This window comes from Lepidochelys kempii, chromosome 3 (genome assembly GCF_965140285.1).
Source record: "Lepidochelys kempii isolate rLepKem1 chromosome 3, rLepKem1.hap1, whole genome shotgun sequence".
NCBI lineage: Eukaryota > Metazoa > Chordata > Testudines > Cheloniidae > Lepidochelys > Lepidochelys kempii.
Genome location: NC_136382.1, coordinates 171,870,086 through 171,885,113, shown reverse-complemented (window position 1 = coordinate 171,885,113; position 15,028 = coordinate 171,870,086). Strand labels below are relative to the sequence as shown.

Sequence of the window (15,028 nt, the reverse complement as noted above, 5' to 3'; positions counted from 1 at the left end):
AGGAGTTTTGATGGGAAAAAATCCCTCCAATTTGTTTGTGTTGGGGTGGAGTTTCAACAGGGATCTGTTGCAGGTTTTTTGTTATTGAATTGTTATTTTGAATTATATCAAAGGCACCCAGAGAGGTGCTTTTACGTCATTATAAATTGAAATAATACATACATATATAAATAAATAATGGGAGTAGCCCCTAAACATGCAACTAGTCCAGGGGAGGTCCACTCACATTAATAGTTTTCTGGATCACACCAAAGCTTACTCAGCCAACGTTCTGAAAAATGAGTGCCCCATTTTAGAGACCTTTGGCCTTTCAGAAGTGCTGAACACCCACATCTCCTTTATTTGCCCTCAGTTGGAGTTATGGATACTCAATACTTTTGAAAATCAGACCCAAGGTGCCTCAAGTTGAACATTGAATATCCAGACACCCATAGTCAATGGCCAATTTTGAAAATATGGCCCTATTAGCTAAACTGTGCTTTAAAAACAATGATCCAGGTGGTGTAGTTCTGCACCAATCCCCCACCACGAGCTCCAGAAGGCATAGGCAAGTACAGGGGAAGCATGCAGCAACCACACCCCTTAACAGGAACAGTGTATTCCCACTCAGTGATCAGCCAACTCTGACGACTGGTGTGGAGAGAAGAGTGGGACTGTCTGCATGCCCCTAATGAGACAGGCTAACACTGGTAGCCAGCAACAGTCCTTGCACACAAGGAGAATGCAAGGGCTGCAGTTGTGTCACGTCCAGAACACAGGAGTCAGCCGCAATCTGGCCCCCCAGTATTTGTTTTTTATATACATTAAGACTCAGAATATCTTTTCACATCGGCATTTGCAATGTAAAAAACTGATGTGATTGTGTTGCTGCTATATCTTCAGTGCATGATGGTTGCTGGTTCCGTCCATACTAGCCTGTGGTTCACAAGGGACTTTGTCGTCACAGTGATTGGAGCACAAGGTGTTCTGGAAGCTCTTTTTAACTGTGACCGGGTGAACTGTTTACGAAATTTTCTGCATGGAAGGAAGAGAGAGAGAGAGAAGGGTAAATTTCTGCCCTAAACTCTGCTCAGCTGCTCGCTATCAAAAATAAAAACCAAATGCTCCATTACTTAAACCCTATCAGAGTGGACATGCTAGTTTTGGGATATGGAGACTTCTAGGTAACCCGAATGAATCCAGTCGTTTGTGACTCAGAGCTACTGCCAGCCAATGACCTTTAAGTGGCCAAAGAAGAGTAAGTTGGTGGTGTCTGTTAAGTGTTTACATTAAAATAAATAAATAAATAAATAAATAAAACCAACACTTTGTGCCAGAACTGGTACTCAGTTGCATCCTTGTTTGTGATTTCAGCACAGGATTGAAATGGCTTAGAGTGAGCATTACCACACCCCCCAAGAAATGATGGAGCATGCAGAAGGGGTGGGTTTGGAGCAATCTCCACTGGCATTATTTGCATGGTATCTGTTCTGTAGATCTGTCAATCTGGCACCTTTCACAAGCACTAAATTCACTTCATATTTGCAGATTATAAATCAAACACATTCACTAAAGATGGCCTTGTGGTTTTTATTGGAATCTCAAAGTACAGTGATGTCTGCCTGAGTCTGCAGAGAGCCTGAAACAATTGTTTAAAGGAGGGAATTGCCCACATTCATCTTAATGGACTGTTAACTCTGAAACCTAAATATGACAATCTGTGGCATACTGAAAATGTGAGTCCAACATAAAATTGAATTAAATATCAAAATAAATAACAGGAGCTATTGAACTGACTTTATTCATTTTCATATTGAATTCAATAAAACTGTCCATTTTTGCAGATTTATCTGAAGCTGCTGCAAAATTTGCCGCAGAGTACATGGGGCTTTGGCCATGTCCATTTATAAAGCAGAACATAGTGACCAAAATAAAACAAGCAGCCAACAATAAACAGAGGGTACTAGAGTATTATATGAAGTATGGTTTAGACATGAGAGGGTGTCTTACAGGTAAAACCATTTGACTATTTTATTTAATGTGTACACACAGACATTTAGTTATCATAACGACATCAAAACAATATAAGCCACAATACACTACCATGGTTTCCACTCTCATGCCCTAGAATATAGCAGGTTAGGATCCAGGATTATTTGGTATCAGGCAAGACATCTGTATAGCTCAAAGACCAGGAAAAACACAGTCAGAAAAATTAAACCTGCTATTTTAACACCATCCTGGAAATATATGAGCTTCAAAGAGTTAATAAAGTGCTATCATGTGACAAGGCAGCGTAATTTTAAGCCTTAAGATATTTCTGATTGACTGGGAAGGAAGTGAATACTGAATAGTAAGGCCTAGACATGTAAATTGTCTCCCTTAAAAAGTGTCCATTCCTAGCATAAATATAGAGCCTGAATTTATAATCCCTTAGTGCTGTGAGAAGTTGTTGCTCACAACAGAAGTCACATTGACTTAAATAAGGATCATTCCCCTAGGTACTTGCAGGATTGGGCCTCTATTTTGTTTTCAAAGCTTGAACATAAAGGACTAACACTGTTAGTGCTCAACTAGATACCACTGGTTCTGTCTCAAATATTTAGAAATCAGATTATAATTTGCCATTTTGAAATGTTAATATGGCAACCTTACAAGCTGTCAGAAAGATCCCAGAAGACAATGCATCATAAAATTCACTCTTGTAAAACTTGATTAAAAGCCAACATAACCTTCAGTAACAGAACAGAGTGAGGAGCTTAATTATAATCCTATGTTTTGTATTTCATTCACAAGCACAATTCACCTGATTCAATACACAGATCAACGAATATGCTCCAATGTTATAGAGTTACAACTGACATAACATGTAATTATATTAAAATGATACACTTTTTTGATATCATTAGTCAATGAAAAAAAATAAAGTCAAAAGGCCTGATTCTGATCTCACTTACACCAGTGTAAAATCAGTGTAAGGAAAAGCAGAACCAAGAAGATACATGTTTTAGCCTCATTATGTCAAGCAAGACGTCGTAATAGTGGACCAGATACTTAGTGTAAATCAGCACAGCTCCATTGAAGTAAATGTTGTCACCAGAATTATGTCACTTGACACCAGCTGTGGAGCCGGCCCAGTATTTCTAGTTAACTAGGGTTGTGTAAACACATCCAGAGCTATTTTTTATTATTATTTAAGGGTTGTGTTTCCTTAAAAAAGACGAGAAGAATAGGAACCACAATAGGTTTGATTAAGCACATGAACATTTAGATGATCATTTTACTGATTGCCAAAAGCTCTGAGGAGTTTGAAATCTAAATACAGCCAAAGCTTTTGAGATTCACCCATCACACTTTATAACCCTCCTGCATTTATAAACATCATGTTAACAACAATGTTAAGGCTGTGGCACTAGCTGACATAAGATACGAAATTCAGAGATAAGGCTTACAGTCCGTCTTCCACTCACAACATTTCACCTTTTCTCTCTATACACACACACACACACAGTGGAGTGACGTAAGGGAAGAGTCACCTTTGAAGTTCAATTTCATGTGCCTAGGTCAATTTATTTTTTTTAAGAAATGTAAGGTTTTTATCGTCTGGTGGTAGTTATGGTGGATGAATGGATTTAATATCTTTAATGGTGATAACATCCTTTACAGTTGTTATGAAAGCGTGATTGCCATTCCCCTGCTTTTCCCTTTGATTTTTATATTAGTCTTTGAAGTGTGATGAGTTAAAGATGTCATTAGAAATTCTAATTAAAAAGAATTATATTTCTAGTCCAATAGAAACTAGAGGTATATATGGAAATGAACCAAACCCTCAATAGGAAATTGGCCTGGTGTGTGTCATTTAGTTGTTACATTACAGTAATATTTTCAGGTCAGTTTTGCACATAATTCAAAAAATGAGAGTAACTGGGAGGAAATTGCTTAGAAGGCACAAAGGGTGTCAAGACTGATAAACCTTAAATGCTGTCTTTTTTAAATAAGCTGCTTTATGAAATGCTCTAACTAAGAGCAAGGGGTGAGGGATATTGATAAGTATCAGGCTATTAGACAGCAGTTCGTATGGGGCCTTCTTGGTTACACTGACAGCCTAGTACAGATGACACTTTGAATGGTATGCAATTTATGAGATTCAAGAGTCTATGTCTGGAGGTGCTGCTCAAAGGCCTGAACATCATTTAAATATTTTAAGAGTTTGCTCTAAATGTATGAGATGACTCTTTTCCAATACCACAGAAGCTTCTTTCCCCTTCCTCCCCCCATAGTTCTTTTCAGATTTTACATCAATATTTATGGAGAGAAAGTATTCTCTGTGAACAATAGTAAAGAGACATTCTTGTCACTTTGGAAAGATACAACCAGAATGTCTTACTAGCATTATGTCATGTTTTCAGAAAGCAGGTTATCATTAAACCTGCTTACCCATTGCTCAGATAGTTTTATTCTAATGATCAGCTATAGATATTAAAGACAAAGTAACATTTTCATTGTAACTTTTCTTTGTGGAGAGGAAGGATCTTGGTTCTGTGTTTGAAGCACAGACTAGCACTCAAGACAGCTGGGTTTGATTCCCAGATCTGCCACTGATCTGCTGTGTGACATGGAGCAAATCAATTCACATTTTTCTTTTTCTGTTTCCCCTGCCACCCTCCATCTGGACTATCTCTTACCATGTGTTTGTACAGTGCCTAGAATAATGGCATCGCTAGACACCACTGTAATACAAGTAATAAAAAATAATAAACAATGCTATTAATAATAATATAGTTCCAGTTTTGTCACAGATTTTGTGCACCACCTTGATTGTCACCTAACCTTTTGTGCTTAAATTTCCCCTGAAAATGGCTTAATTCACTAATACTTTAAAGGTGTTTTGAGATCCTCAGAGGGCACTACCGCAGTGCAAAGTATTATTATAAGTTTAGGAGGTTTTGGAATTTATTTTTGATCCTTTACTTTAGCACTTGAGTGCTCACTCTCTTTGGTTCTAATATTTACTGTTTTCCCATGTCTCGGTTTTATATTTCTGTTTACCTGTAGCTTCTGTGTTCCTCTGAGCTTGCCAGTAGTTCAGGAAGTGGTCTGATTATTCAGCTGGGCTTCCTTAACAGACTTCAGTATGGGGGTTGTCTCTGACAGCAATGTCAGTTACAGTGATGTTCAGGGTATACAAATTAACTTAAAAGTGATACAAAATTTAAATATTTGATATGATAAATCTTGCTAAACAGAGAAAGAAAACAAACTGCTCTCATTTAACTCTGGCAATTTAAAATATGTGGTAGAAAGCACTGTGGTTTTGCTCTCATTTGAACAGTTTGATGAAAGGCCATAAACACATTAATTAAAAACGTGATTTGCTTTTTTAATATCAAAGTTTAACCCTCACTCCTGTTCCCCACTCCATTTATGCACAAGGTCAGATTCCCTACTCATATTAAATGAATTCTATAGACTTCTGTGGAGCCACTCTCCATTTACACCAGCGTGTAAGGGAGAGCAGAATCTGGCCTCCTGTTATTTGTTGGTGCTTAATCATTTCCTGCAGCTTAACTTTCTACAGATACATACCCCTCTTCAGGCAGTATCTGGAACACGGAAAGCAGGTTCTTGAGTTTTTTAAGTTCAGTTCACCAATCTTCTTGTTCCATCCTAGCCTAGTTGATCATTAGACACATTTCCATTTGCCACTAACAATAAGTGAATCTCAAAAGACAGAAACATTTTGTTCAGTTTGGATAAGTTACCAAATTCCAGATATTGTTCCAAGATTTTTTTCTACTAAAGGAAGATTCATTAAAAAACAAGATTACCTTGAATTTACTAATATATACCCACCCCATGGAGCTTGGAAACTGTCTACAGTTCAGGTTTGCAGAGCAAGGAGGCCCCAAATTGATTCCTGTACACTGAATAATTTATACTGTGTCAGCCGGGTGATGAATCTCATTTCTCCCATTTTTTACCTCACATATAAAGATTCTAATTTTGCATTTTACCAATATCACTTTTCATGCTCATCCACTTGCTTCTCAGAAAAACTGTCCTTCTGGACATAGATAACGAAAACATGATTCAAAGCTAGACCCAAAGCAGCATCAACATGATAGTGGACATTTTTTCTGAGCCTAGCAACAAAATGAGGGGAAGATCGCTCAATAAGTCAGATAAAATTGGAATAAAATGTTATTTTTGATTCATCCTGAAATACTCCTACTGTAGCATCTTTCGTCATTACAACATCCCTGTGGGACAGCGATTGTTACATCTGTTTTAGAGAGGAAAAAAGAGAGCGCAGTACGACTAATCAATCAGGAGCGGGAGCGACACTAGAACCCAGGAGTTCTGATTCCTAGGCCTTGTGCTTTAAGCACTTGACAGTGTTTCCCATTCTGCGCCAGGTACCATGACTGACATTTTGCAGGACAATGAGTTTAGACCAGGCCCACTGGGAGGGGGGGCTAGCAAAGGGGGCAATTGCCCAGGAGCCTGAGCGATTTAAAAGGGCCTGGGGCACCTGGCCATCGCTGCTGCTGCGGTAGCAGTGGTGGTGGCCAGGAGCCCAGGCCCTTTTAAATTGTTCGGGCAGGCCACAGGGCTCCTAGGCACCCACCAGCAGGTCCCTCCTCCCCCCGCAGCACCTCCAGCTGGCAGCAGGCCCTGCCAATCAGCTCATCCCCATCTCCCCCCAGTGCCTCCCACCCACCGCTGTCAGCTGTTTGGTGGCATGCTTCAAGCACTTGGGGGAGGGGAAGGAGCAGTGGATGGGAAGAAGTAGGGCGGGGCAGACCTGGGCCATGCATGGCCCAGATGCCAGGAGTGGAAGGGGCCGCACCAGCCCCTTGTTCAAGCCACTGAGACTCTGCTCTGCAGCCCTGCGTGGTGGCTGCCTGAGAGAGCCTGGCTGGGAAGCTGACTTCCGCTCCCTGCCCAGGCCCAGGCTTCAGAGCAGCGATTAGGAGGGGCTGGCGGTAAAAGCAGCTCCCTCCTGCTCCTGCCCACCAGGGAGCATGGCAGAACATGCTGCGGGGAGGGGAGACAGGCCCAGCAGGAGGACAAAGTGCCCACCCCCCAGGTACATGGGGTGGGGAGAGCGTGGTGGTGGCCCTGGGCTGGGCAGGGAGGGCGGCATGTGCCCTGCCCTTTAGATCATGCCCCCCAACTATGGAGAGGCACTAGTTGTATATGGAGCGCCCTTGGGGGAGGGGACGGAACAGGGGTCGGAAGAGGTGGGGCGGGGGTGGGGCATTGGGGGAAGGGGCCTATGATGGAGTAAGGTGTCGAGCACCACTGGAAATCTTGCAGTCGGTGCCTATGCTCCTAGGCATGCGAGGGGTGGTACCGGCAGTGGCAAAGGCAGGCAGGCAGGCAGCCCTGGTCATGCCAGAAGAGCACGCCCAGAAGCACAGCCGGCATCTTACTGGGCACCAGTGGGGGAACCATTGACTGTTCTGCCCTAGGTCCCGGAATTGATGTTGGTGGGCCTGGTTTAGACACACCTTGTCCATTAAGGATTTCCACTATACTGCACTGAAAATCTCAACTCATACATTTAATCATTTAGGCCCAGATTCAGCAAGTGCCTAATTTCAATCATGTGGGGAGTCCCACTGACTTTAATAGGATCACACATGTGCTTAAAGTAAGACTCATTTTAATCTAGCACTTTGCTTTACAAATCATTTCTGAAGAAGGCTGTATGTTCAAAACACCATTGCTATCTTTAGTTTCTGTTTTCAATACAAATATAATAAAATCCTGCTTTTTACTTTTCTTGAGCGTTTAGCTCTGTAGGAGAAGACATTTGATCCTGTCAGTATTTTCCCCTAGAAAAACCCACCACTACCTGAAATGATATTTACCTGACCTTCTGCAATTATAATATTGGGTAGGATTTTAGTTAAGAGACCTATGTGCAATACAAGAAACATTTTTGGGGGGCGTTGCAGGGTAAGATTTTTATGAGCAAATTCTTTTTTGTTTCTTTTTCTTGCTTTGTGTGATTACTTCAGGATAATTGGTTTTATCTGGGCTTTATTGGTCTGTACAGTACATTTTACAGTGTCATAGGTTATAATCTCATCTGGGGTTCAGGGAAATATATAATGTTTTTCTTTCATTAATAATACATATTCTTTTCTTGCAAGAATATATGTTCTGACTGGCTATTTTTGGATGAGCGTCTCGGTATTCTGTGTCTGATATAATGCCATATGTAAGCACTGTGAATAAGAGGCTCTTCGTCATTTGGAAAGGATTGAGAATCAAAATTATTTATTATTTACCAGGAGATTAAGGGCAAAATTCTCCTTATTGAGCTGCACGCTGGAGCAATGATCCACCTCACTGATCTCTTGCATAACCAGCATTTAAATTCCATATAGAACTTCTATTGCAGAATACAGAATAAAAACACACTACAGGCAAGAGAGGAGACTTTTGCCATAGGTTGGTTTGATATTCTAAATTCAAAAAATATCTCCATTTGAAAGACAACGAAAGTATTTTATTATTGTATTAATAAATTCATAGTAATCCTAGACTGTTATTGTTTTAATTTTCTGACATTAACAATTCTACTTTCATCCAGGTATTTCATGGCCCTAATTTTACAACATCCCTGTGAGTTTGGTAAATAGTCATTTGTCCATAACAAATGGACGAAATGAGAGAGAGGTTAATATTATTATTATAATTATTTTTGTATTTTATAGTCCTTAGGAGCCCCAGTCATGGGCCAGGACCCCCTTGTGCAAGGCAATGTACAAACACAGAACAAACTGACCCAAAGAGCTTTCATTTTAAGTGACTTGGCCTATGTCCCTCTGTGACGGAGTAGCAAGTAGAGAGTATTAACCTGGTAATGTTGCACGGGAGTTTTACTAGTTTACTGTCTGCATTGATACTAAATGGTGGTAGGATATAAGGGTGTGACTTCACTGAGGAATGATACTTGACGGCCAGCACATAACCTATGGTGGCTGCCCTGTGTAACCTGAACCCAAGAGGGGGTTGGGGCCAGGTGACACCTTCATCCCAGGAAACTGGACAAAGGCTGGAGGAGGAGGAGCCAGGGTGTGTGGCTGGGTGAGACTGCTGAAGGGACTTTCAGTTTGGAGCTGGCTGGGAAGACGGGGGGAGACCCAGAACCTGGGTCTGGGCTCCCCACTCCCCAAGATGGGCATGACTCAGGGGTCCTGTTTTCTGTAGCTACAAGCTCTGTTTTAGACTGTGTTCATCTCATCTAATAAACCTTCTCTTTTACCAGCTGGCTGAGAGTCATGGTGAATCGCAGAAAGTGGGGGATGCAGGGCCCTGACTTTCCCACACTCCATGACACCCTCCAGCAAGACAGAGACAGAGGTTAGAAAAAGGCCATGTCTACACTACCAATTTCTGTCAACAAAAGTGATGACACCTGAAAGACGACATCATAAAAATCAGAATTTCATGTTCATACTTGAGCCCTCTGTTGGCAGATCGTGTACACACTGGGGGCACCATTGTCGACAGCATGTGAGTACCTATCCCACAGTCCAACTTGATACCTTTGGTCACTAGGTGTTGTGGGAAGGCAGAGTGGATTGCAGTGCATCTGGAGATCTGGCTAAATGTCCTGTGATGCATTGCTTTGTGTCCCAGTACTCCATGGGCTTCTGGCTTTCTTTTGCAGCGTTTTTGCAAAGGCCATTCTCTGCTGTGCACCCCGGCATCTTTGTGAGAAGGGATGTAACCTGCACTGCTCTCCTATGCTCTGATAACTGTCATAAGACATCGTGGATGGCAGTGAAGTTAATCGTCAAGTTCCTAACTGAAGAAGACTCACAGACACCAGACATTCTGCATGACATGGATAGGAGGAGCAACTTGATATTGCTACTGGCATTCACAGAGTAGCTGCATAGGGTAGACCATCGCTTTTGGGCTTGGAAAACAAGAACTGAATGGTGGGATCATATCATCATGCAGGTGTGGGATGAAGAACAGTGCAGCTAAAGTGCAGTGCTACAAAACTTTCAGATGCAGAAAGCCACCTTCCTGGAACTGTGTGTGGAGCTCACCCCAGACCTGTGGTGCAAGGACACCAGAATAAGAGCTGCCCACTTGGTAGAGAAGTGTGTGACAATTGCTGTGTGGATACCAGTCAGTCACAAATTAATTTGGAGTGGGGAAGTCAACCAGTGGAGCTGCGTTCATGCAAGTGTGCAGGGCAATAAATTGCATCCTGTTATGAAGGGCTGTGACTCTGGGAAATGTGCATGAAATAGTGGAGGGCTTTGCAGAAATGGGTTTCCCAAACAGTGGAGGGTGATAAATGGCGCACATATTCCAATTTTGGCACCAGATCACCTTGTGACAGAGTACATCAATAGGAAGAGGTACTGCTCCATGGTGTTGCAGGAGCTTGTGGATTACCGAGGGCATTTCACTGACATCAACGTGAGGTGGTTCAGGAAGATGCATGATGCATGCATCTTCAGGAACACCAGACTGTACAGAAAGCTGCAAGTGGGGACTTTCTTGTCAAACCAGAAAATTACAGGGGGGGGATGCTGAAATGCCCACACTGATCCTGGGAGACCCTGTTTCCCCCTTCCAGTCGTGGCTCATGAAACCTCACACAGGAAACCTGGACAGCAATAAGAAGCGGTTCAACAACATTATAAATACGTGCCCGATGACCATTGAATGTGCCTTTGGCATATTTAAGGTACGCTGGCGATGCCTTTATGGCAGGCTAGACCTTAATGAGGATAATATTCCCATGGTCACAGCCGCATGCTATACATTGCATAATCTCTGTGACACTAAGGGTGAAAGGTTTGCTCAAGGGTGGAATGTTGAGGCAGATGGCTTGGCTGCTGATTTTGAGCAGCCAGATACCAGGGCTGTCAGAGGAGCCCAGAGGGGGGGGCAATTCGAATCAAGGAGGCTTTGATGCAGCACTTTGACAATGAGCACCAGTAATGTATATATCTGTCACCAGTGTTAGTTTTCCTAGGATGCAATGGTGTCATTTTGGGCCTTATAGTCCTGTAAGAAACACTGATAACACCTGTTCATGTACTGGTAGTGCCTGCAGTCTCAATTTGTAGAAAAAAATAAAGGTGATTCACCATTAAAAAAACTTTGCTTTTATTGAACAAGAAACAGCACACAAACACTCGGATGCCTGCTGAAAAAGGAGGAACCAGGGAAGGACTGACTTTCACAATTGTGTGTAGGTCCAGCTATCATTGTTAAAGTTGTCTGAGAGGGTGGAGTGAAGAGAAAACCAAGAAGTCCCGAAAAGTGGAAAGGACTGTGTGGGTGGAGTTTGGGGTTGGGGGCATAGAAAAGTGTTCTGAATGTGCTGCAGGGGAGGGCAACAAGGACAAGTGCAGAGTCCTGCACTTAGAACGGAAGAATCCCATGCCCCCCTACAGGCTGGGGACCAACTGGTTAAGCAGCAGTTCTGCAGAAAAGGACCTGGGGATTACAGTGGACGAGAAGCTGGATGAGAGTCAGCAGTGTGCCCTTGTTGCCAAGAAGGCTAATGGCATATTGGGCTGCATTAGTCGGAGCATTGCCAGCAGACCGAGGGAAGTGATTATTCCCCTCTATACAGCACTGGTGAGGCCACATCTGGAGTACTGCATCCAGTTTTGGGGCCCCCACTACAGAAAGGATGTGGACAAATTGGAGAGAGTCCAGCGGAGGACAATGAAAATCATCAGGGGGCTGGGGCACATGACTTATGAGAAGAGGCTGAGGGAACTGGGCTTGTTTAGTCTGCAGAAGAGAAGAGTGAGGGTGGATTTGATAGCAGCCTTCAACTACCTGAAAGGGGTTCCAAAGAGGATGGAGCTCAGCTGTTCTCACTGGTGGCAGATGACAGAACAAGGAGCAATGGTCTCAAGTTGCAGTGGGGGAGGTCTAGGTTGGATATTAGAAAACACAATTTCACTAGGAGGGTGGTGAAGCACTGGAATGGGTTACCTACGGAGGTGGTGGAATCTCCATCCTCAGAGGTTTTTAAGGCCTGGCTTGACAAAGCCCTGGCTGGGATGATTTAGTTGATGGTGGTCCTGCTTTGAGCAGGGGGTTGGACTAGATCATAGAATCATAGAATATCAGGGTTGGAAGGAACCCCAGAAGGTCATCTAGTCCAACCCCCTGCTCAAAGCAGGACCAATTCCCAGTTAAATCATCCCAGCCAGGGCTTTGTCAAGCCTGACCTTAAAAACCTCTAAGGAAGGAGATTCTACCACCTCCCTAGGTAACGCATTCCAGTGTTTCACCACCCTCTTAGTGAAAAAGTTTTTCCTAATATCCAATCTAAACCTCCCCCACTGCAACTTGAGACCATTACTCCTCGTTCTGTCATCTGCTACCATTGAGAACAGTCTAGAGCCATCCTCTTTGGAACCCCCTTTCAGGTACTTGAAAGCAGCTATCAAATCCCCCTCATTCTTCTCTTCTGCAGGCTAAACAAGCCCAGCTCCCTCAGCCTCTCCTCATAACTCATGTGTTCCAGTCCCCTAATCATTTTTGTTGCCCTTCGCTGGACTCTCTCCAATTTATCCACATCCTTCTTGAAGTGTGGGGCCCAAAACTGGACACAGTACTCCAGATGAGGCCTCACCAATGTCGAATAGAGGGGAACGATCACATCCCTCGATCTGCTCGCTATGCCCCTACTTATACATCCCAAAATGCCATTGGCCTTCTTGGCAACAAGGGCACACTGCTGACTCATATCCAGCTTCTCATCCACTGTCACCCCTAGGTCCTTTTCCGCAGAACTGCTGCCTAGCCATTCGGTCCCTAGTCTGTAGCTGTGCATTGGGTTCTTCCGTCCTAAGTGCAGGACCCTGCACTTATCCTTATTGAACCTCATCAGATTTCTTTTGGCCCAATCCTCCAATTTGTCTAGGTCCTTCTGTATCCTATCCCTCCCCTCCAGCGTATCTACCACTCCTCCCAGTTTAGTATCATCCGCAAATTTGCTGAGAGTGCAATCCACACCATCCTCCAGATCATTTATGAAGATATTGAACAAAACCGGCCCCAGGACCGACCCTTGGGGTACTCCACTTGATACCGGCTGCCAACTAGACATGGAGCCATTGATCACTACCCGTTGAGCCCGACAATCTAGCCAGCTTTCTACCCACCTTGTAGTGCATTCATCCAGCCCATACTTCCTTAACTTGCTGACAAGAATACTGTGGGAGACCGTGTCAAAAGCTTTGCTAAAGTCAAGAAACAATACATCCACTGCTTTCCCTTCATCCACAGAACCAGTAATCTCATCATAAAAGGCGATTAGATTAGTCAGGCATGACCTTCCCTTGGTGAATCCATGCTTGGTGAATCCATCCTCCTAAGGTCTCTTCCAACCCTAATCTTCTATGAGACTATGATTCTAAGTAAGTATTTGCTCAGTCTCCAGCACTATTAAGGACTGCAGCATCTGCGTTTACTTCTCCATTACTTTAATCATCTTCTCAGTTGCGTCCTTAACAAACACTTAATTCTCTTTTCTATCCTGCCGTTCGGCTTCCCAGCACTCCTTACATTCCCTTTTTTCTGCATTGGAGCACTGCAGTACCTCCCAGAACATGTCTTCTTTGCTGCATCTTGGACACTTTCTTATCTGGTGGAGACACTTGGCAGGGGTGTGTGGAGTGTTCCAGAAGGCCATATCTGGTGAAGCACAGAGTACAATGCACAGAAATGGGATTGTTAAATTCACACACAGCATTTTAACATTCCAGTTATATATTCCTTTTGCAACATTGCAATCAGTTTCTCACTGTCCCTAGCCAGGCACACATCTCAGTGAACAGCCAAAGTATGGTGTGTGTGTGTGTGTGTGTGTGTAGGGGGTGGGGGGTGCTCCACATGGGGAAAAGAGAACACACTCTTTGCAAGGGTTGTGGTACAGCATTCTATGGGAAAAAAAATCTAAAATTCTCCTGCACTTTTCCACAGGCAGGGATCATTCTAGCAGACATCTCACTGCTTAGGGTGAGCAGGGAAATGAGAGTACATCTACTCTGCTTGTGACTTCTGCCCTGCTCCCTATGCTGCTCGCCAAATGATGCGGGAAAGTTTCCTACAATGGGGGAAGGATCAAAGCTGCTCTGCCACAGAACCTTTGGCAGAGGATTGCCGAGCACCTCCAGGAAACTTTCCTCAAGATCTCTCTGAAGGATTCCCAGGAGAGCTCAGCGTGCATCACATCCTGTTCCACTGTACCAATTAGCTACATAGGGAAATGTCCACCTCACAGAAACACAACCAGCATCCCACATTTCTATACCCTGAACACACCTACGCACTACACAAGTCACATCCACTTACCAGATGTCTCATCTCCTTCTTCTTGCTCTCTGGAGAGCAACTGCTGACACTGGTTAGGCACCTATGGAGTGGAGAACAGTTCCTGGCTGCCTGCCCCAGCAGGCAATCCCGCCAGGAGCTGCACATCCTCATCTAACTTCACCTCTTCATCAATAACTTCATCTTCCGGGTTAGGTTCTCTTTCCACCACCTTTGTTCCCTCCGAAGTATCCACAGGCCTCTTGGCGATGGAGGTGGGATTGCCACCAAGGGTACCGTTGAGCTCCTTATAGTACCGGCAGGTCTTAGGTGAAGCCCCTGAGTGACAGTTTGCCTTCCTCGCCTTATGGTACGCCTGCCTCAGCTTCTTTATCTTCGCTCTGCACTGCAGCATGTCCCAATCATAGACATTTTAGCAAAAGCCTCGAGAAATCTGCCTGTAAATATCCCAATTCCTATGGGTGAAGCGCAGATTGGACTGCGCAGCCTCCTCTCCCCATATACTGAGCAGATCCAACAGCTCTTCAGTGGTCCAAGCAAGAGAGGGTTTGGTGTGATAACCCACCATGGTCACCTGGGAAGATGTGATGAGACCTCTCCACACCAAGCCAACAGGAAATGGCATTTCAAAAATTCCCAGGGCTTTTATTGGGGAGGGGCAGATGGTTGTTTACCTGGCTGCAGGGAAGTGCAGTTCAAACCGTTG

At 43.8% G+C, this 15,028-nt stretch overlaps 1 protein-coding gene across 1 annotated transcript in view; it reads right to left on the bottom strand.

Moving 5' to 3' along the window:
• Positions 1-643: 643 nt before the first annotated feature.
• LOC140909538 (metastasis-associated protein MTA1) overlaps positions 644-15,028 on the bottom strand; it is a 45,061-nt gene continuing 30,676 nt past the window's right edge. Inside the window, exon 3 of the mRNA XM_073339061.2 lies at positions 644-1,014. Coding sequence (XP_073195162.1) covers positions 879-1,014 — 136 coding nt within the window. The 3' untranslated portion in view covers positions 644-878. The remainder of the gene's footprint in view (positions 1,015-15,028) is intronic.